Genomic DNA, 27,180 nt, shown 5'->3' on the forward strand with positions numbered 1-27,180 from the left:
CTCCTCTACCCAGGGGTCACAAGAGGAAGTGACAGTCCTCAGCCACGACGCCGACCCGGTCCTCAGCCACGACCCAGTTTATTTAAGCAATGTTTGTCGGATACATGGGCCGTATTATTTATTTATCCAATGTTTGTCGGATACATGGGCCTGTATTATTTATTTATGCAATGTTTGTCGGAGACCTGTATCCGACAAACATTGCATAAATAAATGTACAGGTATCAGACAAAACATTGCATAAATAAATACCCTATTAACATCACACAATGCAGCCACCCAACTGTTTTCTGAGGGAAGCTACAGAAGCTGTGCTGGGTGTGGTTCAAGTAAAGGAAAACGTTGCTTATGGCAAACAGAAATCACTGTGTGGGTCTAGTACCCAAGGGAAAGTTTTTTTTATAAATTGCGATGCAAATTGTGCATTTTAAAGACTATTTACTCAGCTACACTATTACCCGCATAGTGAAGTAACTCCTCACCAGTGCCATGCAAGTGGTTTAAAGCAGAATTAATATATAGTTTGGAAAAGAAGCAGCATCAAAGAAATAGCGCCGTTTGAAACTATTATTTTGGACATTTCCTTTGATCGGAGGTGAACTGCCAGCTCTGCCATCTTAACCTCGCCTCTTCGGGCACTGCCCCCCCCCCCCCCAAACTCCACCCCCACCCCGGCCCTTGTGGGAATTCCCCACCAATTATTTTCCATTTCCACCACTGCCTCTACCTCCCTCCTCCCCCACCTCCCAAGTATTTGTCCGTGTTTCCTTACTAGTCGGCACGCCTGAGAAGATTTGAGGAGTGAGGCGAAGCCGCGATTGTGTCTTGAGTACAGACTGGCAGTCATTTCTTGTTTTTATGAAATGTACAAAAGGATGGAGAGCTCTCGGGAGGATAGCTCAGGGGCAACGTGCTCGCCTGGAAAGTATGACGTCGCGGAGCACCACAGGTTCAATCCAAGAAAACAATTTGCTGACAATTTGTTAATTATATCTGGGATGAAAATCAACACATTTTAAAAATAAAACAGCAAAATCCGAACATAAAAGAAGAGTTTTCAAATACAAAATTCAAACCACAATTCCATTAAAGCAAAAGAGTTCATAATCAAAAAATGTGCAAATTCAATCAGTAAATAGAGAAAATTCAAAACAGCGAAAAAGGAAGACTAGATGGTCATGAATCAAGACGAAATGCAGTGGAAATGTATCAAAATAGGAGGAAAGAAATGGGTGGCATATCTAAGAATAATTAGAATGCCACTCATGTAACCACTTATTTGGTTAGACCAGGGGTCTCCAACCTTTACGTTAGCTAGAGCTACTTGTAGTGGAGGCCAACAGTGGAGAGCTACTAGCGTGCGATATCGGGGTGGGGATATTTATAAACCTCTGAATTTTTACCAATATTTTTTTGGCCCAATTATTTCCTCTCTATAAACAGATGGAATAACATATGCCTTCACAATTACATTAAGAACTTCAAAAACCTCTTTGTTGCATTATTATTTTATTAGTAGCTGTCTCAAAAAGACAGATATTTGTTGCACTACCACACAAATATCCTGTAATTTTTGTGCCCTTCCTTTGCGTTTTATGCAGGCTTTCTACATGCTAGGCATACTATTGTTTTCCAAATGTGCATTTCACACCTCCATAAATGAAACAAAAGTATTTTCCATATTGTAAAAATGCTGCTTGCGTTCACTAGTTTTCTTTTAAATGTGTTTTTTTTTTGTCAGACACCACACATACTCTGTTATTTGTGTGTCCCTCTGTGTTTTAGCACAGGTTATATTTATAAAGATGTTGTATGCTTGTCAAACTGGTTAATCACAAATAAATGCTTCTGTTGTGCTGACAGCATTTTTTAGGTAACTAAACTGTGGGTTCATGGGTGCCAACTTTTGATTTTCACTACAGGGGCAGAAATATGCCCACCTCCATCCTGAATATAAGCAAGCAACCAGCCCAACCCATACCCTGGCCAAACACATTTTATAGCACTTTTTCTATGATTCCAGTGTTATGCGTACGACACTCAGCTCATTTTCAGGCTACCCTCAGCCACCTCTTCTCCCTCCCACATCTCTGACTGCCTGTCCCCCACCCAGGGGTGGTGTGCCACCAATGAGCTCTGCCTTAATGCCAGTAAGACCAAGATTCTCCTCATTGGAACACCTGCTCCCTCCTTTCCTGTCAATCTCTGGCCGGCCTCCCTTGGCCCTCCTCCTGCTCCCACCTGTGAGGCTAAAAACCTCAGGGTCATCTTCGACTCCACACTCTCCTTCTCTCCTCACATCTCTGACATCTCTAAGAAGTCACACTACAAGCTGAACCTCCTCAGAGACATTGTTCCTTTCCTCTCCTTCCCCCAGGTGCTCAATATCTCCAGAGCTCTGGTTCTCTCTAGACTGGACTACTGCAACAGCCTCTTTCTAAATCTGCCTGCTTCTACTCTCCGCCCTCTGCAACTCATCCAGAACAGGACTGCGGGACTTGTCTTTGGCCTCAAGCTCAGGGATCGTATCTATCCAGGACTGAAATCTCTGCACTGGCTCCCAGTGGTTGCGAGGATTAAGTTCACAACCCTCTGTATGGTCCACAAGGCCTTCTGGGGCCTGGGGCCTCAATACGTTCAGCTCACTCTTCAAAAATATCTTCCTTCTCGAGCTCTTCTCTCATCCGACTCCAACTCCCTCAGGGTCAGTCGCTTCTCCAAGCAACGAGTTGGTGGTAGATCTCTTTCCTCGGCTGGGGCCTCCCTCTGAAACAGCCTCCCTGTCTCCCTGAAACTTGAGAAGAATCATCTCCGGTTCCGGAAGCACCTGAAAACCTTTCGCTTTGCTTCTGCCTTTTCTCCTCCTCTCCCCTGCTGACTTCCTGGCCGATACTGAAACTGCACTGGTCATCTGCACTGTTCACCTGACAACCCCCCCTGCTCTCATGCCCAGCCCCCCTCCCCTCAGTCACACACCTGCACTGCCTTCCTGGCAACCCCCCGCACTTAGGGACTGGTCTGTACCCCAACAGTTCCACCACTAGCACTTGACACCTGATGTCTGCACTACCCTTGCACTTGCCACCAGCTGGCCGGGCGCTACTGATTGTTATTTATTATCCCATGTACTGCACTGTCCCCTTCCCCTCGCCCCCGCACTTTCCTCCTCCCCCCTTCCCATGCACTTGCGCGATCTGAATGACACCCGGCCTAGTAGGATCATTGTCTGTCTTCTCTATTCCCCCCTCCCTTGCCTCGGCGCGCCTTGAAACACTTATGATATGGTACCGCATTTAGTTTTGCATATATTACATCTCAGCATCGGTCTGTCAACCTGCTGAGCTACCCTGGTAAACTTCTACTGTACAGCATGTCTATGGTTCGCTTAATGTACTAAAAGTGGGTGTACCTGTGTCATGGAAGTGATTTAAAGTGGAAATGTACAGTGTGGAGTTTGGAAAGAAGCCACATGAAAGAAATTGCACCATTTAAAAAATATTATTTTGAACATTTCCCGGAGAGCAGCAGTGCTACTATGATATTTTCATTGCGTGGTCACAATGATTTTGATCCTGCCCCAACCCCTCTGACATCTCTGACAAACAAGAGCAGCTTGCTTAAGCAAGACAGTGTCGGGAGCGCACAAGGCCAACTCTGGTACTACAGGGGGCCTGCAGAAGCAGAATGTGATAATGACATCTGTCAGGTAATTTACAAGCAGCTCCATGTGGCACAACAGTCAAGCTCCCCGCCTAAAATTGGGACGTCCAGGGTTCGGATCCTGGTTAAGGAGAATAACTGCAAAAACACAGCATTTAAATATTTAACTTAAAGTTTCTTTTTCAGTATTTCCAGCGCGTGCGACTGAAGAGGCTCAGGCGAGCTACTAGTCGCCCGCGATCGACCGTTTGGCGACCCCTGGGTTAGACAAATTATTATTTGTCAAATGCATGTCTGCTGACGTGCTTGTGTCCAAGTCCAATTGAACTAAACTTCAAAATAGTTCAAACAAAACGTCCGTAACAAGGATGGATTTGTGTCAGAGAAGAGTGCAAATGAACTTCAGAAATATTTGAAGCAACATCCGTATCGCGTTTCGGTGAAGATGCCACCTGCTGGGCAAAACATTCTGATGGAAGCCTTCATCAGGGCGAAAAAAAAAGGAAAAACTGGACCCTGTGTGGAGGCCGACACATGAAAAGAAAAAAGCTTTGAATGATTGTTTTCGGAGTCTGGTAGGCTCAACTAGAATAAATCTATGGTATTCTGATTGCATTGCGAAAAAGACCAAAGGGGGAAGTTCTTGCCCTAGTGGAGAGCGAAAAATGTGTGCTCGCTGGAATCTGGCTATGGTGTCCCTCTGATTCGAGGTGCACGCCACGGGCCAGGAAGAAAACAGGCTCGTTTTCCAAAAAGGTGGTTGCGAGTCTGAAAAAAGTAATCAACCGACGCGAGGGATAGAATCACCATTCTGGTATCACCAAATGAGCTGCAAGTCATTCCTGAAGGTTTTGAGCTGAGCTTGGCTGCCGGAAGGTTCCAGCAGACCTTCCTCGCCGCCAATCATCACATCACCACCTTCCAGTTCTTAATGCAGTTAACATTCTTGAGGTGAGAATAACGGCCCCGGCCGTAATCAGATTTGTAGTGTTTCTAATGTTTTCATGGCTGCCCAATCAGTGGCGGAGGCCAAATTCAAACTTTGTGGGCTTCGTCCCAGGCATACAGTCCTGATATACCTTTTTAACTTTTAACCCGAGCATCAATTTTTCCTGGTTTTGGTAGCCCCCAATAATCCTGTCCCGGCAGAGCAGCTGCCAAATAGGTCAACATCCCTGTCTCATTGTCCTAGGACTAGGTCCTGGCTACAGGGCATTGCTCGGGATTTTCAAACCCTGATAGCCTCTCTGGGCCATACCCTGATGGTGCTTCTCCCACTTCCCTTCCTTACAATCCCACTGCTCTCCCTGGGCTCTCAGTTTGAACTCCTTTTCTTGTACAGTGACCTGTTGCTTTCTAGCAGGATTTGTGCTTTATAAATCCTATGCATATTCTGCCGTGGGAGGCGCCCTGACATTGGCGTAAGGCTGGCACACCGCAGTCGAGCCCCAGCTATGCAGGGTGCTCGCATAGTGAATCCGGTGACATGGCGTATCTCTGAACCCAAGGCTAGGAGCACTATATAAATGAATACAATACATTGGTATTTGCGGCCTTGATGAGCTCTGGCATTGAAGCTACTCAACAAAAAATTGCTAAACGCGCACGGCCGAAAGTCAGAAATTACAGTGCTGCTGCCGCAGAGCTGTTGATTTTAACAAAAAGACTTGTAAAAGGGGAGATGCATTTAGAGTTACTGAATTTTCACCGATAATTACAAGGCAGAATTACAGGGGTGATCCCAAATATCAATAGACTGAAAACCTACATTTCCCTCTGATGGAAATGTTGGACATCCAGCGCAGCACAGTTGCATTGATTTCCTTCCCAATAACTATTAAGGAAGAACTTGGTGGTGGCTTGTGGACTAATTCTTAGCTAGCCCACATCCCACGATGTCCTCAACCGTCTTGGTAGCAGGGACACAGGCTTCCCCAGTTGTACCCTAAAATGTGTGTACCTTAGGCGGTCATTTTTAGCTTAACAATGTTTTCGGAGTTATCGAATTCCTTGCATCACTCTCGTTGTGTTCCGGGTCAGAGGCGTTGCCAGGATTGTCTAACAAGTGCGGCTTGAAGCTAATGTAGTTGGGCCCAGCGCAGTGACATTAACATCTGTAGATGCCCACACAGCGCTGCTGAGTGGACATTTACACATTTTGGTTGGTCCTTGCCTGCGCAGCCCTAACCCTGTCTATGCCTCTGTTGCTGGTGTTCCTTCATAGTCTACTTCCCCCTCCCACCATCTTTTAAATGACTACCCCTGCATGGGGGGTGGGGGGACTGTGAGAAACCTGACGGTGCCCCCCTAGCTATTCCCCGGTGGATCTGTCATCTCAGTGGCCAGGACACAGCCATCGCTATTCGATCCAGTTCCTGGGGGTGGACCAGTTAGGGAGGATCACCTGAATGGTGAGGTTCTTGGGGAGTAGGACACCGGGTGACAAGGGGTATCGCCCTTCTGTTAACACCTCTTCCTACCATGTAGGATATTCCAAAACACTGCCCTTCCTTTTCCTACCGGAACACTTTCGCACAACAGGAAAGACAACGAACTAACACAAGAGCCGTTTACCTGACATGTCCCAATACAAGGGTCCGGCAAAGTCAGTCAATTGACCAGAATCACACACAGTTGACGGGCCTTTCCCTTCCCCTGAGGGATAAAAGGTGAAGCACAAGACGAGCAAGGCAGACCTCACGACCGAGAGATAACTCAGCGCGGCAGTTTAAGATGAGGAGAAAGACGGCACATACCGAGAGGGTGACAAGGAGAGAAGCGTCCTTGCCCTTTTTCTGACCAAGGCCCGTGAAACCTCTGCAGAAGGAATAAAACGACCGCAAACAATAGCCAGCGTGTGTTGCAGCAGATCTCAACGGTACACAAGTCTCTCCTCCACTGATAAACCAAACCGGGGAGAGACACTTGTCTGTGTTACCACCCTTGACTCCAAAGAGAAAGCAAGCTAAGAGGTTCATCCCAGCCGGTGAGTCGAGGGACGAGTCGATAAGAAACCAAACTGTGTTGAACGAAAAGTAGCAAAAGACTAATTTGAACTGTGAAAGGCTTGAAGAGCTATTGGTGAAAAAGGGGGAAAACCAGCAACAGAGTCCAGCACCACGTGTGTGCTCAAGCAGGAAACGCTGGCAGATTACCCAGTGGTAGTAACTACCGTAACCAGAAGGCCTTGAGAAAAGGCAAGAAGAGGTCAAAGTGGGCAAAAAGGGGTCTTGCAAAATCCTCTGTTCCGTTGAAAGTCTCTTTGACAGATGATTGTGAAGAAAAAGGGAAATTAATCTTTCTTAGCGAAATTGGCGCATGAACAGTGCGTTGACAGGAGTGAACTCGACCGAGGGATGTCCACAGTGAATTGTTTGAAAAGACATTAAGACTTGTGAATGCAAAAAGTATTGTAAGACCAGGGGAAGTGGATTGTCCCCCTGGGCCTTCGGATCCGCGCCCCGCAGAGGGAGATCCTGAAAGAAAGGCCCGAGGCCGATTGAGGGAAGCCTAGGGGTCCGAGCACAAGAGAGGGAGATCCAGTGGGTGGAAAGTCATCACATTTGTTTTGTGGAATACATCATGCCTTTGAAGGCAAGATACTTTTAATTGAAAAGAGACTCAACCATTGAAAAACCTGATTGCTGGTACGGAACTGTTGTGTCGTGCAGGGAAAGCTAGAGTGTGTGCTGTGCTCAGGTGTGAGGCATTCCACCATCTGCATGGGAAAAGTGCGCTCACCGGAGCTTTTTGTTTTTTTTAGAAATAATGAATGATGGGGCATTTCCTGCATACATTTTCCACACTCGCTGCACAGCAGAAAGTGTCATGTACTCTGGAAGGACACAGCTTACCAATGCCACCCTCCCCTGTCATGTGTAGCTGACACCGGACAGCCGTGGGTACATCAAAAGCCTTTGGCCATGGGCAGCCTGATTTAGAATTTCAAGGCCCCGTGGATTTGCATTTCCATTGTGAAACCTTGCTGATGGTGGCGAATACTGAAGAATGTTAATTAGCAGGCCTCGGGGAAGGCCTGGGTGCAAGAAGTGACAATGGAGACCAAACGCCAGACAACTCTTTGTAATGCAATGTGTCAACTTGGTACTAACACCGCTCCTTGGTATGAGAGGGCAGTGACTGTCCTGTCTGGAACAACTCCTTTCAGAGCAGGGAAGTATGTGAATTGTAAGTCTGCCTGCAACCCCCTACTTCAAAGGAGGCCCATGTGATCATGCACCGCATAGGGCTCAGTTAGTTAGGGAGACACTTTGATGTACAGAAGACAGGAAGATGGGTGGGATTTAGAAGTATATGTTGTCATCCTTCACCAGTCTGTCACCTGGCTCTGACATGAAGCATCACTGAAGATTGTTGGTGGGGACCCAGGATTGGTGGTGGGCTTAGCATACACCAATCGTGGGGCCCATTTGGCTTTAAAAGAGCGCTTAACCCCTCACTTAGGAGATAATCCGAATACTTTGCAAGGAGTAAGGACTCCTTTGGACCTGAACTGAAGGTACAGTCTCATCTTCCGCCAGTGAAGGAAGACCAGAAGCTCCAAGAGGGAAGCAAGATCCCTCCCCTAAACATCTCCCAGGGAACAGAGGGAGATGCCAGACTCAGAGGACCCGTCCAGCAGCACTAGAACTGGTACCCAGCCATCACAGCGTGCCCTGCTAGGTTCTGACAGCAAGCTTCCTATGTGGGAAGTGCAGGAGAGTCTCTGGACAAAGGCTAAGGGCGTTGCCTGCTAATACCCTCCTGAGCTTTGAGTCGTCAGCCTTGAAAGGACACAAGCCCTGCGTAGAAGTTAAGAGGAGTGCCACACAAGCATCATCCAGCGTTCATGTTTTTAAGGACAATTTTGAGACAATCGAGTCCTTGAACTGCATCCGGCTGCACTGCTGACTGTTGTCACGCCGCAGTCACCAGAGCCATCCGAGACGCCTCGACCAGCATTCCAGATTGGTCAACCAGCACAGAGACGACGATTGTTGACCCTGAGCCGCCCCGCCGGACAGCCTGCAGCTGTCCGTCCAGTCTCATTTGCCGAACTGCCTGCCGCTTGGTACCCGCAGCTGTGTCCCACCACTAACATGTCTCACAGGCTACGAAGTGCCCTGGAACCGTCTTGATGCTGTTGAGCACCAAGAACTCCTTCAGCACCAGGTACATTGTGGTTCTGCCCCCCAGGTCCTTCTCCGAAGTCCTCTAGAGACAGTTACGACCCTTTGCCCCTTTGGTGCTGAAACCAAATAATCTTGAACTAGAAGACTGATTACTTTACCAACTACCCTCCTTTCAGTATCTAGAGTGCATCCCTTTCCTTTGTGAAACTGTCTGTCCTCTGTGTTACAATTGTAGTGTAGTGGGGGTTATAATTGCAGTGTGTTAGAACTGTCTTTTGTAGTAATAATAAAGTAGATATTTTTATACAACCTTAAGTGGACAGTCCCTTTTATCATTGGGTAATAATTGTATTTTCGCTGTGTTGCAACTAAACAACGATCCACGGCCTTGTAGAGATGAGCCTGCCGTTCCATCCACGTTACCAAAATTGGACAAGGAGGTCTTCTAATTCACTTGTATTCCAATCTGTTCGGATCCCTTCTGAGGTACTAGAAGTGTGGGGCTAATTGATGGTTTAAAAACCGATATTCATCCCTGGACCACAGGTGCCCGGGAAGTTGATTCCTCACATCAGGAGATCCACCTTGTCCTGGGGTCAAAACATGGGGAACGGAGACCCCTGGCAATCACACCCTGACTTATTACTTGTGAACACTTCTTTATTGAAAACCCAATCCCACACTCTTCCTTTAATTAGTTGTAAGGATTTGGCAATTGTTTTTTTTTAGTATAGGCCTTTTACTTTGACAAGACGCCACATAGACTGCCTTGTTTTTCATTTGATGGTCGAAGCTGGCTCCCATCTTAGATTTAGGTTTAGGTTAGGCGTTTTTCCACCCCGCATTTATGGTTTAATAAACACCCTTGAACTGTGATCACTTGTCTGGCTTTTTGTATTTTTATAAAACCTTTATTTAATTCTGGCAGAACAAGCAGCACAGGTGGTGGATCCATATTATGTAGTATATAAATCGTCCAAGAGAACCATCCTTTTACACTGGAAAGACAAGTCAAATTCCCCCCCTCCCCCTGGCCTCCGATATTAAGGAGTGGGTAAATGTGTTGACTTGGGCCCATGAATGCGAAGACTTGTATACTCCTTCTCTCCCTCGGAGATCCAGGCCCCGCGATATGTGGGCTGGCTTTCGGTCTTACCTATGTGACAAACCTGCAAGTTAGCAAACATTGTAATATGGCTACACATCCTGTCTTTACTGTTGCCACCATGAGTTCCTTACAGCGCTCAGCTTACTGTGCCAAAATAATATTTTCCAGGGAGTCTTTGGAACTTGGGGGAAGTGCACCAGAGCACTCACCGATGTCCACTAAATTAGGATGCGTTCAGGGGTAAAAAAATGAGGCTCATTGTTCAATGGGCAGGGTAGAAAAGCAGCTCCTGGATATTGGGCATCACCTGGCAGGCAGGAGCTAGTACACAGTGCACCGCAAATCTAACTTGCACATGAGCTGCACACGCTAATTTTCAGTCCATGGTGGATGTTGCTTTAAATATCCCTTGGATCTGTCCATTATTCATAATGCCAAGCAGAGTTAATTTCAAATATCTGTTTGTATGGTGCCAGTTGGCCCGAGGAGTCAAAGTAGTTCCTGGTTTCAAGCTAACCAGGCTCTCCTAAGCTAGAAGCAAGAGCTGAATAGCTCTCAGCAATTTCAAAGCCTGTGTGTCTATAAACACTTTGTGGCGCCTTAAGATGGAAGGTTTCAAGAGGTGTACATCTTAGCCAGACCAGTTGTTTCATCCAGCAGCAGCCATCTTAGAATGCACAATGCCTCATGGGTGACCTGAAAATATGCTTCCTTCTTAGGTCAACCAACCACTTTGATTTCCTGCCTTCAAAAATAAGGGGCCCTGGATTTCATGAGCTCTGCTCACGTTTGAAAATTAGCAAGCATTAGATAAGTTCTCAACCACTAGTAATTAATTGAGGGAACTCCTGTTCCATTACAGAAGGGGAACAACCGTAGGCAAATCAATCTAGTCTCTGCTACCAACGACAGCCGTTTCCCTGCTCTTTGTAGTTTGGGCAGCAGTGATGGAGTCTTGGAACACCTTCAATGTCGGATGCACTGTCTGGATTCCATCCTTCCTGGATAAGGTTCTTGCCGGCCTCCGAGCGTTAACCATAATGAACCATGAACGCACTAATGGGGATCGAATTTAAGATTGGGTAAACTGGAGCTAAAGGCAGCACCCGGGCTATCCCGAATTAACCAAGGACCAAGAGCTACCTCTGGGAACAAGGAGCGGCATAGCTTCCGCTAATCTTAACTTCCACATAAGACGAAAGCATACAATTATGTCCATTATTCATAACCCCCTCCACCCCAATATGCTTTGAATGTCAAATAGGTGTGGCCTACTGTTTGTTTAGATTGTCCAAAATGCAGAGTTACATTTACACACGCATCTGTTGGCCCGGGGAAGCTAGAATAGCTTGCTGTCAAACTAACCAGGCTCTAATAGGCTACAAGCAGGAGCTTCCCAGCTCCCCTCAATGTCGAACTCTGCACTATAAACCTTTTCAGCTGCAAGGCCCTCTTTACTCCCTGCTTTGAAGGACGGAGTAAAAAGAATACACCCAGTTTTAACCACATTCGCATGGCGATTTGGGTTAGTAAAGTGAGAGCGGCCAAGTTCAACAGACGATCTCTTTCAATGGAATAGATGGGGACCTTATTACAGAAGGTGCTTCTAACCTGATCCCCTTTTAGCAAATTACATTGAAAATCACTGCTTTTAAAAGTAATCCCATCAAGTGATTCATTACTTTTGATCAAAAACACATGGGTTTACTTTTTCCTTCCTGTCACCATTTTCAAAAGTTGTGGTTGGCCAAATCGATCTCACGCATGCTTTTCCTTCCCTGCTCCGGCGTAGTTGTCAATAAGGTAGTAGAACGCCATATCTTTAGTGGCGTCCCTTGAGCACAACATTGCATGTATTTTTGTGGTCATTTTATATAGAGTTGGAATATTGGAAGGGGCATTTGAGCAGTTTCTGTAATGTTGAGGCTCAATTTCACAAGCCCACTAGGAAAGGGCTAGGTCGGGGCAGTCGGCTGGGGTTCTTGCTTAGCTGCATGTGTGCACATTGTGGATGCGTGATGCACTCTCGGGTGGCCACAATGTGCAGCCGCGTGGATCCCGTCCTGAGGGATCATTGGCCGGTTTCTGATTTGACGGGAACTCGTGGTCCCAGTTGCAGGAGCCCAGAGCCTGGTATGGCCACGGTTGTGTGGCAGGCTTTCAGAATGTGTCATTCTCCTGCCATATTGCAACCTCACTCCTAGTCCTGTATCTCACCTGCGGGAAATGGCAGTGGGGAGCTCTCTGGAGCGAGTGCACGCGATTATGCAGGTTCAAGGAAGGTGGCAGGCATATCCTCTGGTGTGCGCTGGTGTCCTCATTGGAGACTTCTCGCGTGCTCACTGCATGTGTGTCTTGAAGCTGAAATGTTTCTCATATCTTCACTGCTTTAGTCACTATACGGTTTGCTGGACCCTTTGGTACCAATATTCCTTTAGCTGGTTGTGTTGTAAATGTGAACCTTGAACAGACCTTGAACGGGACCAGGATACCTGGCTGAAGGATCTAGACTACCAGGTGTTCTTTTCTGTTTCGTGTTACTTGTTAGTGTTTTTGCAATCATTGGGCAGCATACAAAAATAAACATGGCCTTGGTGCCCACAGAAGTAGCCAATCATTGGTCTTCATCTGCATGTGGACCTTTCTGAGACGAAGGGACATTTTGAGAGACAAAATGGTGTCTTTTCTTGGCAAAAGAAGTAATGAAAAAAATATATATAATTATACAAAAACATTTGTAAAAGTTCCCTTTTTTCACATTTGGTAATGTTGCTTTCTAATGATCACTTCCAGTATCTGCTAAGGTCATATTACATTGGTCTTACTGTGCAAAGCACATGATCAAAATCTAGAATAACCATATCAAATAAGTGCCCATGGGCTATCATTCCAAGATGGAAAGTTTGGTACAGCCATGTTGTCCGCTTTCAAAATACCCAAGGGGTAGGACACATTTAGTTCTGGAAGATCAAACAGCGTTTTGGGCCTATGAGAATGGCAGCATGTCTTTATATTTGGCAAGTGGGTCTGATCAAAAACAGAGAGTGCTATGCTCGAATCAGAAGGAACTTAATGCACATTAGTCTCGGCGCTCGTTTCGTTCTCTGCATCACTGGCCCCAACCATAAAGTATTTTACCCATGAACCATACATCATCTTTTAGTCTGCATCAGGTGTTTTGGATGTGAGGGTTACATGGCTGAAACATTGATTACTCCATCGAGAGACTCCGGGGGCTCAATTGATCTGACATTGTGGAAGGATGGATTGAGCTTGATGCCAGGCTGTGCAGATGCCCACTCCCCAACGCACTATAGATATGTAGGAGATTGCAACATTGATGCACTACACATCACACAAATCACCACATTAACAATTAGCAATGCCAACAGTTTGGTCTTTTGTGTAGGCATGGGAAAGACCCTTGCCAGGCACAGCCATAGTGGTATTAACTGGCAGGTGCGAATACCTGGGCTTCTAATAGCAGTGCCTGGCAAATGCCTAGTACTTATACACAGGCCAAAATTGTTGGCTTTGCCAGTTCATGTTTTTAAAAGGACTTCAGTGCTTATAGATCAAGTGGCTGAAGGCAGACCTGGTTAAGACATTTTTATTACACCAATAGCGGGTTTGCAACTCCACTTAATTCCTCGGAAGACTGCTTTGAAAAAACACTGGCAGGAACTTTGAGCGCAACGTTTGATAGCAAGGCTTGATTAAAGTGAGCACGAGGAGCTCCCGTGTGGAGGCGTTTCGGGCAGGAACAGGGTGGGAATGGCCGTTGCCATTAGCATGGCCATGGGTGAGCACATAACCACGCACCCTACCTACAGGCTGTGTCCCCCTCCTTGTATGTCATTCCCCCATCTGTACCCTAATGGAATATTTTCCATGTATAGGTGTTGCAAGCGACACCGAACAGCCTAAACTAAAAATGAGATGACATAAAACCTAATTAAAATGCATTTTTATATTAAAAATGTATGTATAATCTCTGTCCACCAAAAATAGTGGTTTATTTCATTAAAGCATCATGGTAGTTTCTTCAAAGACTGAGCAGCTACATTTTTGGGTATAATGCTGAACTATTTGTGAGAAGATTAAAAGAAAATTTGATGGACAAACCTCGCTATTATGATCTCCAAGAAGACACCCTGGCATAGTACACATTCAATGGAATGTAAATTGACCGAAGGAAGAGATCTCGCGACTGCAATAAGCAGTGCTCAAGCGGATCACCCACGCCCGGTCCGGCATATTCCAGAGTGATCCCGCACGGAGGGCACAGCCTTCGGGCCTCCCCTTAGCAACCGGTCAGACATGCTTAATCGAAATTGCATCAAAGATCTCCTGTAGGCGAAGAAGGAATGTCCTTTGAGGAATCCTGGCACCCACTCACCCCCCACACTTTTCTTGCGGTGTCTGTGGGTACGTTATTTGCTCTTAAATTGCTTTTGGGGGCTACGTGTCGCGAACGCGACTCGAACGATCACAATTTTGCATTGTTAATGCTACAAGTAAAAAACATGAGTCCCAGGGCTTTGTATTGGTAAATGGAGACTGAAGCAACGTTCCCTGCAATGTTCTCACCCCGCTACAACTGGCAGACAAAAAAACAGACTGAGCTGGACAACCATTGGCTTAACACCAATGCAAGTTAAGTCCAATTCCCGCCATAGCCAGTTTGAACCATTACGGCAGTGCATACAAAAGGCCTGTCTCATTCCTACACAAAAGCTCAAACTGTTGGCTTTCCCAAAGCTAGAGTTCATTTGTCACAAGAAGGGCCCATTGCTTAAGATTAGGGTGACCAGACGTCCCTGTTTTGCCGGGACTGTCCCGGTATTGGGTGCTCTGTCCCGCATTCTCAAGATTATGCTTCCATTGGAAACTGTAGTGGTCTCGGTTCTTGGTAGTAGGTCTTCACAGCTGGCCGGCAGGAATGCACAATTTCGCACAGAAGAAATGCTGCGTTTTACAACTTAAGATTCTGGTAGTTTGTTATACATTCATTATAATATGTGTTTCTTTTAACAGTAACACTTGAACCCCCTTCTCCTCCAAATGCTACTGAAGTGTGATGCCTTGACAGCCACTTTCACGAGTTAGTCCTACTTTTATTTTAGTTGCCATGTCCCGGTTTTTTTTCTTTTAAAATCTGGTCGCCCTTCTTAAGCTTTAAAACGTTGCCCTTCTGGGGATCAAAGGCTCACTCGTCACCACCCAAAACTTAATTCTCTGCGACCAAAAGACCTCCAATGTTACTGATACATTGAGAGAAAGCCCCAGTCGTAGCACCGATTGTGCCCTGCACGGATATTGTAATGTGAAGTAGTGGAACTGTGTTCCATGCTGGCCGCCCCTACTCCTCAAAAACCCCATTGCCACTCCCCCTCGCACGTGCAATCCAGACCGCCAAACAAAAATACCTGCTGTTTAAGGGAACGCTCAGCGCATTGCACTGAAGTGCACGTTTCAACTTCTTCCTACACACTTATTTTAAAACTAAACCATTCCAGAACACTTTCTTTTTAGAATAAAAGTATAGGAACAGTAAAACTTAAAAACAAAAAGTAGAGAAATACCGCTTCCAACCACTCATTGATGGCGAGGGCATAAACTTAATCGACTATTCGTTATCTTTTATCCCTTAAACTCGCCGTTAAAAGACCAGTTTACCACCTCTGCTGTTGCCGCACTCGCACAAAAAATGGCTGCAAGCCTGTAGACGTATTGGAAGAGCATTGCAGACAAGAATTTGACTTCAGTTTTGTGGAACTCCAAAATAATGTCATACTTGTTCATCTTCTGGGTAAAGTACTTCCTTGACGAAAGCGGAAGTAGTCCGGTGCGGAGTGAGGTGGGAGCCCGCCTGCCTATACCTTCTGATTTTTCAAGTCTAAAATCAAAATGGCAGGCGACGCCTGACGGTAGATTTGTAAAAGTCCAAAGGTTATCACGGATAAAGGAAAGTCCTTCAAGGGTAGTACCGGCACTGGGCAAAGTTACTATGATTTCCGAGGCCCCATAATTGGAAGGCCTCTTTTAAACGCGCTGCACTTTACGTAGAAGTCTATCCCCTTGGCTCCTGTTTGTAGCAGTATTTGAATTTTCATGGCGTTAAATGAATGTCCAAACTATCCTTAACAGAAGCAAGGTGGACTAGCAACCAAAAGTGTATCTGGAAATATTTTTGAAAGTGTCCCCATATTACACACAAGTAAGAAACCCTCGGAGTAGGGGTTGCGGGTGGGGGGGTTGGGTGGTTCTCGCACAAGAACACGTAGAATAAAATGGGTCCAAATGGAGAATTTTAAAGCACATTTGTCCTTATATGGATTAACACGTAGCTAAATATTTGAGAGAGGAATAACGTACTGGAAGCTTAATAATTTCTTCAAATGTAGTTTGTAGGATGTGGGTTGATGGAAGTATGGGGGCCAGGGTGCATGGGAGTAGAGGCTTCCCACACGAGATCTCCCGGTTAGGCCAGTCCACCCTTGAGCGGAAGCCTTGCAGTTGGGCATCCTGAAGCGGTTAGGACAGTGCTTGGTGCTAGGCAGGGACCCCTGGCGTATCCCAGGAGACCGCGGCGCTCGCTTTACTGTAGATTGCTTCAGGCTTTAGCTGTGCAGCAATGGCTGAAAGCGAGGCCATGTAACAGGTATCCGGTGCTAGGCAGGGACCCCTGGCGTATCCCCAGGAGACCGCGGCGCTCGCTTTACTGTAGATTGCTTCAGGCTTTAGCTGTGCAGCAATGGCTGAAAGCGAGGCCATGTAACAGGTATCCGGTGCTAGGCAGGGACCCCTGGCGTATCCCCAGGAGACTGCGGCGCTCGCTTTACTGTAGATTGCTTCAGGCCTGAGCTGTGCAGCAATGGCTGAAAGCGAGGCCATGTAACAGGTATCCGGTGCTAGGCAGGGACCCTTGGCGTATCCCCAGGAGACCGCGGCGCTCGCTTTACTGTAGATTGCTTCAGGCTTTAGCTGTGCAGCAATGGCTGAAAGCGAGGCCATGTAACAGGTATCCGGTGCTAGGCAGGGACCCCTGGCGTATCCCCAGGAGACCGCGGCGCTCGCTTTACTGTAGATTGCTTCAGGCCTGAGCTGTGCAGCAATGGCTGAAAGCGAGGCCATATAACAGGTATCTGGTGCTAGGCAGGGACCCCTGGCGTATCCCCAGGAGACCGCGGCGCTCGCTTTACTGTAGATTGCTTCAGGCTTTAGCTGTGCAGCAATGGCTGAAAGCGAGGCCATGTAACAGGTATCCGGTGCTAGGCAGGGACCCCTGGCGTATCCCCAGGGGGCCGCGGCGCTCGCTTTACTGTAGATTGCTTCAGGCCTTAGCTGTGCAGCAATGGCTGAAAGCGAGGCCATGTACCAGATATTAAGGGCCCCCCATCTAAGGAAATAGGGCTGTGACAAGGGTGTCCGGCGGTAATGAGCCTGGAGTTATTGGACTTGACTGGCTGCTCAAATTGCCTCGTCCTCATTGCGGCTAGGCCACAGGAGCAAAGCGACCAACCGCGGCTCTTGAAGCCACGGGTGCAGAATGACTGTATTTCTATTTAAGCGGCTGTCTGCAGGTGGTACCCACCAGCGGGTAAGGTCCCCGCTCGTTGGGTGTCATCCAGGTCTTTGGTATCTTTTGATGGCCTCATTTGAATGGACCCACTCGTCCCAATGATAGAGCAGCTCTCGACGGATATGTATCTTCAGCGGCCTATAACCTCCGGCATAAACCATCCCTCTGCATATGCCATAGGGCTCTCACCAGGCCCCCCAGAAGTTCCTTCATAAGATAATGGAAACCTGGTATTAATTACAATGGCAACACATTCTCACCATCACACCTCTGCTTCAATATTTTGTTTGGTTATTTTATTTATAATAGCGCGACTGACCCAAAGGTATCTGGGCGCTGGAGGATAAGATCAGTTTACTGGTTACAGGATAACGGTACAAGTTACAGGATAATGGTTACAGGTTACAGTTCTTTAGACAAGTGGTCAGGCAAGTGGTCCCTTCTACTAAACTGACGTCGATGGTCCATCCAACGCCATAAAACACGCGCACACAGGGATGTCCATGCATGCTTTGTGTTCAATGTGGACATGTTGCCATGGGAGTCCAGTTTTTCTTCTGTTTCCTTAGCAGCGACTTACTGTGAAATGTCAGAAACACTTAGTTATATACGGAACCTGAGAAGCAAAGAGGGCTCTTCCGCTGTCCCAAGAAATGAAGAAGAGGCGGGTTGTCCTCCTATGGGGGATGCTTTAAATGCTCAATGCTGGGGCTGTGGTTGCCAGGGGCATGGTCACATCACAGGTGGCCTGTGATTACCACCAGGAGTGGAACTTTGGATCCCCCTCAGCCAATCCGTCCCTATGTCCCAGGCCGCCTCCTCCTCCGCTCGAAGGATGCTTGTCTCCTACCAGCGCCTTGCTACAGCTTCGAGCGGGTAAGCGGCCGCTCCTTTTCCGTGGCGGCCGCTCCTTTTCCGTGGCAGCCGCCAAACTGTGGAACTCTCTCCCATTGACTCTCTGAGGAAAACTACCACCTGGCTTTTCGTCGGGCTCTTAAAGCGTTTATGTTCCAACACTTTCCTTCTTTTGGCCTAAGATCCTACTATCTTCCTTCAGCACCAAGATGCTTCAGCGAATATGCGCTTTATAAATGAAACTAACTTAACATTATCATGTGAGCTGATGGCATGCAAGCCCTGATGTCTGCTCCCGCTTGACCCCATACTTTAAGTCCAAGTGTTTTACCTGACTCCGAGCAGGGTGCCCGCTCCTCGCACCGCTACACCCAACCCTCCTGGAACAATCTGCCCGATGCGTGGCTCTGCCGCGTTCTCCCCTGAGTTTCGAGCAAGCTCGTTCCTTCAGAGATTTCTTTGACAGTAGAAAGGGGGCACATCCTAGCAGCTGGCTCATTTCCTTCGGATTCTCATCAATCCATTTGTTTTTCTTATTATTTTTGGGCACCCCATGCAACCTGTTCGGACGCTGAACGCATTGTCTCATTGCCTTGCCCATAGAGCATTAATGGACCATGTGTATGTGGGTTTTAATGACCACCTAGACACCATTATCTCTCACTGCGGCCCAGAAGTGCTCTAAAGCCTAGTTAACGCCCCTCGCTTTGGTTGAGTCTGTTAACTTTGGATGCAGGAATGTTAGTTTTTGCAGATCAGAAAAGTAGTTTTTAAGGCTTAGCTGGTCTACACCCAATGTCTTGGGTGACCAGACGTCCCGTTCTTGCCAGGACTGTCTGGGTATTTGCCCCTTGGTCCCGGTGTCCTGAGAGTTTTTAAAGTTTTAACATCTTGTCCTAGGATTTGAGGGACGGGTGGCTACCATCCTATTTTTTTTGCTGGCCAAATCCCGAAATATTATGGCCCCTTTCTCGCGCTGTTCTCCCTGCTCTGCCCCATACCGGCCCACTTCCTCTATAGCCTCTCTGCCAATGAGAGTTCTGTGTCTGCAATACACTGCATATGTTGCACTGGAACTGGTCATGGACATAGAAGACAGACTACGGTTTAATTGGAGTCCTATTCGCGTTTTAATCATTTTGGATAAATGACAGCTGAAACTGTAGTCCTACTTATGTGTCGGTGGACCATTCAGTTTTTTTATTTTAAAATCTGGTCACCTGGCCAATGCCTGCACTAGTCAATATAAGTTATCAGCTGATGTTCTGAATGAGCTTGGCGCAGACGATTTCCTGCGACTTATGGTGTTGCAACCAGACTACTCTAAATGATTATAGTCTGCTTATGACCTCAAACGTTGCGTTCTATAAAGGCTACTTGAAACAAAGTTACATTCGCATGGGCTGTTTCTGGCATCCGAACACGCGCGATCACAATGTAGATCGTGACCTGGCCTGATATAAGAGAGCGTAGTATTATACACAAAAATGCCTGGCTTCTGTCCCATTCTCCTAACATTACTACCCAGAGGGCAGGCAGAGGACACCAATGTACATCTGGGGGTGCAGAGAGATTTTAGGGTTCTGGGGAAACTCATCCCCCTTTGGAAGCCTTTGCACGTTCGTTAAAATGGGGTTCCCTTACCTCCGCCGGAGACATCTGCGGAGCGTCCCTCGGTTCTCGCCTAGACATCTCGGATTCGGAGGCAGTAATAGAAATTAATTGAACACCAGACGGATGCAAATTGGATTTAATTGGGAGAGTAGATTGGCAATCAATTTAAATTAATTGGGATGCATTGAGATGCACGTTTTTACTGTACTCCTGTCTACGAGGGCTGATGGGTAATTACGGGCACTGCGGGGATCCTTCAAATGCAATAAAGCGAATTTAGTAGGACACAAGGCGTTAACAACAAAGGGGGAGACGAGGGATGAAGCGTTTGAGCTACTTTTTCTGTGTATATGTGCCCATCTTTTATGGGAGAGCAGGTGGCTAAGGACTTGCTGTGATGTTCGACAAGAGATTACGCTCCTGGGCCCCGTATCACCTCCGGTGTTCACGAATAACCATAAGCTGTATTGACCTTTACACTTCACACCATCATCTCCCATGTGCTTCATCTGGCGACCCCGTACAATCGTAACGAATACAGGGCCAGAACGACCACTTGCGAAGTGTCCAATTTTTATTACATCACCTAATATAGGTGTGTGACTGTTTCAAAGTGATCTCATTCTCTTCAGTAATTGATAGTGATTTTACAAAGATGGTGACGATTCAACTTCTGTGGCACCAGTGGTCCAGGGATGAATATCGGTTTCTAAACCAGCCCCACACCTCTAGTACACCAGAAGGGAACCAAACAGATTGGAAACACAAGAAGATGATCAACCTCCTTGTCCAATTTTGGTAACATGGACGGAACGGCAGGCTTACCTCCGCAAGGTCATGGATCATTGGTTACTTGCAACACAACGAAAATACAATACTCCTACATCCCGTCCCCTTTCCTCCATCCTGTATGTGCATCCCTTGTTTGCGACGGTAACAGAACCTTTCTTCTTCACCAGAAAAATCACACTTTCCATTTTAAATTTACACGCACCTAACCGCACCAACCGGCGCCACATCTCAGTCCTCTTTTCTGTGTTGATGGGAACAGACCGCTTTCACCAGTGCTCCTGGGTGAGGCTTCAAGCCTCATAATTCCATGCTCTTTCCCTAATCGTTTATTTTCTAATTTTCACGTCTTTGGGAACACCGTCCATCGGTGTCCTAGACCGTCCTCGGCGCATGTCGATCGCTGCTGGCTTCAGCAGGTGCCTGTCGTGCGATGGTTTCTTCAACGCATCCGATCCACATGTGCTTTGCCTCAGGAAAGAACACGGATGGGAAGGCTGCTCAGGATGCAACGCTCTCACGCCCGATCCCTCAAACAGGTTAGCGCGGTGGACTGTTCTCCACGACACCCCCGGAGAACTTGAAGAAATACGTACGCAGGAAGACCAAGAAGGTAAGCATACTCTTCTCAAAAGCACCCCGTAGGGGCGACTCCTTCCTCGGGAAGCCTACTGATGGGAGGGATCAGTCAGACCCTTGTACCGGCAGTAAGGACACTGAGGCACTTGTAGCTAGTGGTTTAGCAGCCCGGTGGGTCTAAGGGCCCTATCGGTTCCACTGCCGAGGGGCCTACGGGCTCTGATACTGTGACACATCCCGAGGGGCTTAGCTCTGCTACCGGGCACACATCTGAGGGGGGCCCCTACACGCAGCACAGACAGCACTACTGTCCTCATGGACAAGGGCCATTTGCCTACCATGCCCATGCCTGAGGTGCATGGTGGGGCAACGCCGATGCATCCAGACATGCAGGTCGAGCCAGATCCACATCATCCACAGCTGTATGTGCGGAAGGCACGGACAGAATGGTGGCACAAGCACACAAGATGGCACCCAGGACAGAAGCCCACCAACAGGTTGAACGGCAATGGCGCAAACCTTCGGCCAGGGCGGATTGGGGTCCTATGACCCCGGTCACATGGACCACATCATACCCGATATTCTCAGGTCAGCCAAGGTACCATGAGGGCATGTACTCGCAAGGTGGGAGCAGACAGCAGGCCTTTACTCCACTTCTTTGACATGTGGACCCCACAATGGGTATAAATAGGAGAAGGAATCCCGGGACGCACTTATAAACAAATAAAAAAGTGCTTTCTCTATCTAATTCCGGGGGGGGGGTAGCATATAACCGTAAAGTAAAGGTAGGTAAAACATTTTGACAGTTCAAGAAAGATCAATACTTCTAGACTAATCTGTTAGCAGTTATAAAAATATATTTATTCAAACAAGGTGAACAGAAGGGCGGCATGGGTGGTGCGCACAAGGCAACTGCATAGCTAGAGAGGTAGGTCTGATGTATAATGTCTGTATAGAATGGTAGGTGAGGTGCAGGTACATTGTGGCAGGTATTGTATATATCTTGTGTCTGCATAAATGTAGGTATATGGCCAGTAAGATAGCTCAGCGGGTTGCACGCTGCTGCAAAAATGTGTGTGGGATCTCAGTCTTTACTCCTTCCAAGATGGATCGATGAGTACCAACTTCGTTTGGGTGATAGTAAATGCATGTAAATGACCTATGTGCAGCACTTTGGGAAAAGCGCTATATAAATTAAAAACAAATGTTTGTATTGTGAGCAGAGTTGGGACCTTTGATGTGTGCATCGTGGTAGGTATGATGCACACACGGAGAGCATACAAATATCAATATGGTTCATTTTGTGTGTGCACAGTATTGGGCACACAAGGTATACACAAAGGGGTAGCTATGGTTCACACTTTGATTGCAGCGCAGCTGATGTGCTGCACATAATGTGTACAGAGAGCTGAGTATGGTGCATGCACACTGCTTGCAGAGCAACTCGAGTGTGTTGCCCACATGGTGTGTATACAGACTGATGGTGTGGTACACACTGTGTTTGGGGGATTGTAGGTATGGTGCACATGATGATTGAGAGCTCTATGTACCATTCATGTAGGGTCTGCAGTGTGGGCACTGTTTGCAATAAGGAGTAGGAATCATGCACAAGATGTTTGTAGAGCTGTGGGTATGATGCATGCATACTTTTGCTGTGAAACAGGTATGTGAACCAGATGTAGATAGCGCAGATGACACAGCGTGTGAAGGACTGTAGATGTGGTAAACAAAGGGGGCAGGGGGTTGTAAATCATTTTATATGTTGTACCAATGTGTGCAAAGCGACGAGCTTTATGAACATGTTAGAGGCTTTTTCTTAGCCATAACTCCTTGCAGTCAATCATCCCTGAAAATAAGTACACACCATACAAGGAAGAGACCCACAGACAGCTGGCTGGAAGCATCTTGTTTAATCGACTGTCTTACAGGATGACAAAAGAATATCTCACTAAATTTCTCCATCCATCATTGTTTTAAAAGATGGCAAAAATTACACACTTTATGCTCATATGAAACTTCTATTTTGGTAGGCAAATTTACTTAAAGGTCAAATACATCACTTGTTTTCCATTGGACATAACCACTTCCTGAAACACATGAGCATTTCCTGTCACAATTGCCTCTTTTATGCTAATCAGCATGACTGGTTGTTGTCCACATTTACAAAATCACAAGACATACTTGCCACATTAAAACTGGAAATGGCAGTTCTGGAATGACACACCGCTCCAGACAGCCGGCAGAAACCATAGATTAGCTGTCTGGTTTTCTATTGGTTACCTCGCCTAGCTTATCTTTTTCTGACTTTATGACCATTTCATTTGTAAGCAGCACCATTGGAAATAGTTTCTTAACATTTAAACTGCTAGGTCACAGCACATTAGCTTCTGTTGAAGCCCTCTTTCCGAGCTACACATGGCCCTATGTTTTATTTTTTACACACTTTTAAATGTCCAGATTTAAGGCCTACAGTTTATTTGTAATGCATGATGTGGCATTAATTTTGAAAATAATGGATCCCTTTGCTATTGTTATGGGCCTTATTCTAACATTTTTTTTCTGATGTATATTGAGTGTGGGTGATATTCTGTCAGCGAACTATGTTCTATGTTTTGCCCAATGTAAGCATTTCTTTGTTTGTATGTTGTCCTAAATAAATGTGTGCAGTGTCACCTATTTTCTAAGGTACTGCCTATAATAAGAGCAGTCTGGCTGCCTCAATGTATAATGCTTTTGGCTTTTACAATGTTGGACAGGAGGGCGGAGCATATGCCCTAAATGACATTTTCACTTAACACAAGACAGCTTGGGAGGACCTACTCTTAAAACACGTGTGTGAAATGCAGCTGGTAGGATGCAAACATTGTGTGTGCAGACGTTTTGGAATGTTCCACGCACAATGTCTGTAGAGTCGTAAATATTTCATGCACATGGTGCTTTCAGATTGTATGGTTGTGTAGTGGCGACACAGTGTATGCACATGGAATAAAAATAAAGAACAAGTGCCAGAACTAAGTACCAGTGAATTGGGCAACAGGAACACCTGTTATTTGTATAGCTACGAAGGGTTCGGCAGTCGGGTGGCCTTGAATTATGTTGGTTTGAATATGGGATGGTTTGTGTTTGTAGCAAAGTCCCCAAGGTCCCCCCTGTGCCACCCACCCAGTTTGTATGTGTCTCCTAAGCCCCTGCGTTCATACCTGTGTCAACGACTAGCATGGCCCCTTATTTGGCCATCGCCCCTACCCCCCACCCAATGTGCCGTTCTAGTTTCTGCTAGCACGGACAATAGCACTTAATTAGTTTTCTCTTGCATATTGTGGAGGTAGTCTTACATTTTTGCTGTATTTGTACAGATGCTAGCCATGATTAAATGAATATTCTAAAGAAGTCATTTTAATTACTCAATTCAATAGGACTTGCTTAATTGACCCAAGAAGGATGCAAGCCTTATTGCACATGCATGTGTGCAGCCAGGGCCTTTCTCCATTGAGCTAGCTCACTGGTAACACCCTGGTTAGGTAATCTGGCACCCAGATTGGGATCCAGTCACGCAAGCTGTGATTCTCTGTGCATTTGGTCCATTTAAAGAGCAAGGATAAGGCAACCTGTTGCTCTACAGATGTTTTGGCCTACAAGTCCCATGATGCCTCCGAATTGGGTAGATTGGTTTGGGCTGATGGGAGCGATAGGTTAAAACACCTGGAGTGTCGCATGTTGTCTAACCCCGACTTAAACGATTCTCATTATGTGTCATGAAGATGGCTGTGTGTGATATGCCGAGGACTGCTTCACCTTCGGGTGGTTTAACGGAGGTACCTCACTGGTCCACCTTTCTGGTAGATTCTCTCACCAGCCAAGCTCTACATGGCTTGTAATGTGAACTGTGATTCGGATGGCTGTAACCTGCAGCTCATATCTACAAAATGTGAATGCGCCGAAGCGATTCCTTAATGTAAGCTCCTTTCCAGGGGATGGATGTGAGACTGCTGAAAAACTGCCCATCATTGGCCAAAAAGTTGTATAATTTGGAGGTTTGGCGATTCTGCTGGTGGGATGCCCATGGCCGATGGTGGTCTTTGGCCATCTTTTACTTCTGTGTGTGTTTTCTCTGTGATGGGTGGGAAATGGACCCTCGGCTGGGTGGCAACCTCCAGATTCATCTGGGCCTCTTCCATTTGCTTCCAGCAGCCCTCCATTCCACCCTCACAGGTCACAGAGCATTGCTCTTTCTGCCCTGACTTTGCCACCATCTTCACTGGGGTTTTTCTCGAGACACGGGTCTTTTTGTATGGAGCGGTCGGGCGTAGTCTCACACAACCACTCATCATTCCTCTAGGGACAACACACCTTCAGATCCTCTAAAACTCCAGAGGTGGGGTAGAGCGAGGTTATTCGCCTGTTCCGTCCCATGCTCCCCAGTTAACATGTCTTGGTTGTACTTAACCATTGGCTTGGGTGTCCTCGACCGCTAGCTTGGGTATCCATGACTATTTTTTTTCGGCTATTTGGATGAAGCAGACAGTCGTTTGGTGCTATTATTTCCAAAGCAATGTTTGGTTTTTGTTTGGAATTTGACAGGATTTTTGCCTTCAGGTTTCATCCCTTAAACTGTGTAATGATGCCCTTTTTTTGCCACTGATGCCCCTAGTAATATACTATACCAATCACCTTCTTTGTGCTTTTGTTTCAGGTCTGATCACCAATGAAAAGCCAGAAGCGAAGGCTGCATTTTCACCGAGGGTATCGGGCTTAGAACGCAGCCAGGAACTGAGCACGGAGGTGTGCTTTGTGCCCCCTGTGCAAAGTCCACCGCCTCCTGCGGCCGCCATTGTGACGTCTGCCTCTTCCGCCCCAACCTCTAGTGCCAGAGCCAGCCCACTGGTGAAAAGGGAGTCTTCCGCTCCTGCCCCAGCACCCCCACCCAGACTCACTCCGCAACCACAGCCTAGGCCACTGTCCCGGCCGCAGTCGCGTCCGCAGTCGCGCCCGCAGTCCAGGCCGCAGTCACAACCTCAGCTGCTGCTACCTGAGCTCCGGCCTCAGTTGCCTACTCATATCCCTCCTCACCTCAGCTACCAGCCGCATCATCTTCATCAGCTGCCGCACAACGGACTCCAAAACATCAGGTATGGTTTCTCATATGGGCTTCATGCTAAGTAAGGGGCCTAGTCAAGTCTAGGATTAATCAAGAAACTGGCTTACATTAAATAATTATTTTACCAAGCTACTTTATCCATATTAGAACACGGAGGAGTCCTTTGTGTAGTCTAACATCCATGAAGCACCAATCAACCAAAGTGTTTCGTACATATAGCTTCATCAGGACCAATCGTAACGCCCTATCGTAGATGCTTGGTCCTGATGAAGCATTATGCTAACTTTCTATTTTGTTCTCATAGCTACATACTATGCTGCTGTGCATCGGGACTTTGCACCAGTGTGCTACCTCGGTCCACGGCGAAACATTCAAGGCGATCTTCTGCCGCACATCTTTACTTGGAATAGTGTCAAAATGTTGTTTGTTCCTGTGCCCATGCAAGAGATTGGTTGGTCTGTTGCCTGTAGATTTGCCTTTTTTATAGGCTGGACACAGTAAGTGTGAAGATGGTAAATTCCACAGGCTTTCAATGCCACATCAGCCCCTTCTTCAAATGTGGGCCGTAACTCGCGTGTTTAAGCGCGAAGAGGGGCGGAGTGCGGCCCTGAAAGAGACTGCCTCTGTGTGTGTTGGGATTTAAGAAATGAAACACTGCCTACGGCATGGAGGTTTGCTGTAGGTGTTAAGGGTTGCACCAAGTCTGGTTATCACTACATGCAATAATTATGGAAAGGACCAAGCATTCAGAATTAACATA

General features: G+C 46.9%; 1 protein-coding gene across 9 annotated transcripts in view; it reads left to right on the forward strand.

Annotated features, from left to right (window-relative positions):
* Nucleotides 1-27,180, forward strand: part of FBRSL1 (fibrosin like 1) — a 1,377,451-nt gene that overhangs the window by 1,316,369 nt on the left and 33,902 nt on the right. For all 9 annotated transcript variants that reach the window (XM_069619989.1, XM_069619995.1, XM_069619992.1 and 6 more), the window contains exon 7: nucleotides 26,016-26,451. In XM_069619989.1, the coding sequence (XP_069476090.1) occupies nucleotides 26,016-26,451 (436 nt within the window). The remainder of the gene's footprint in view (nucleotides 1-26,015; nucleotides 26,452-27,180) is intronic.

This window comes from Ambystoma mexicanum, chromosome 10, assembly GCF_040938575.1.
Source record: "Ambystoma mexicanum isolate Mex_15411 chromosome 10, UKY_AmexF1_1, whole genome shotgun sequence".
NCBI classification, from domain to species: domain Eukaryota; kingdom Metazoa; phylum Chordata; class Amphibia; order Caudata; family Ambystomatidae; genus Ambystoma; species Ambystoma mexicanum.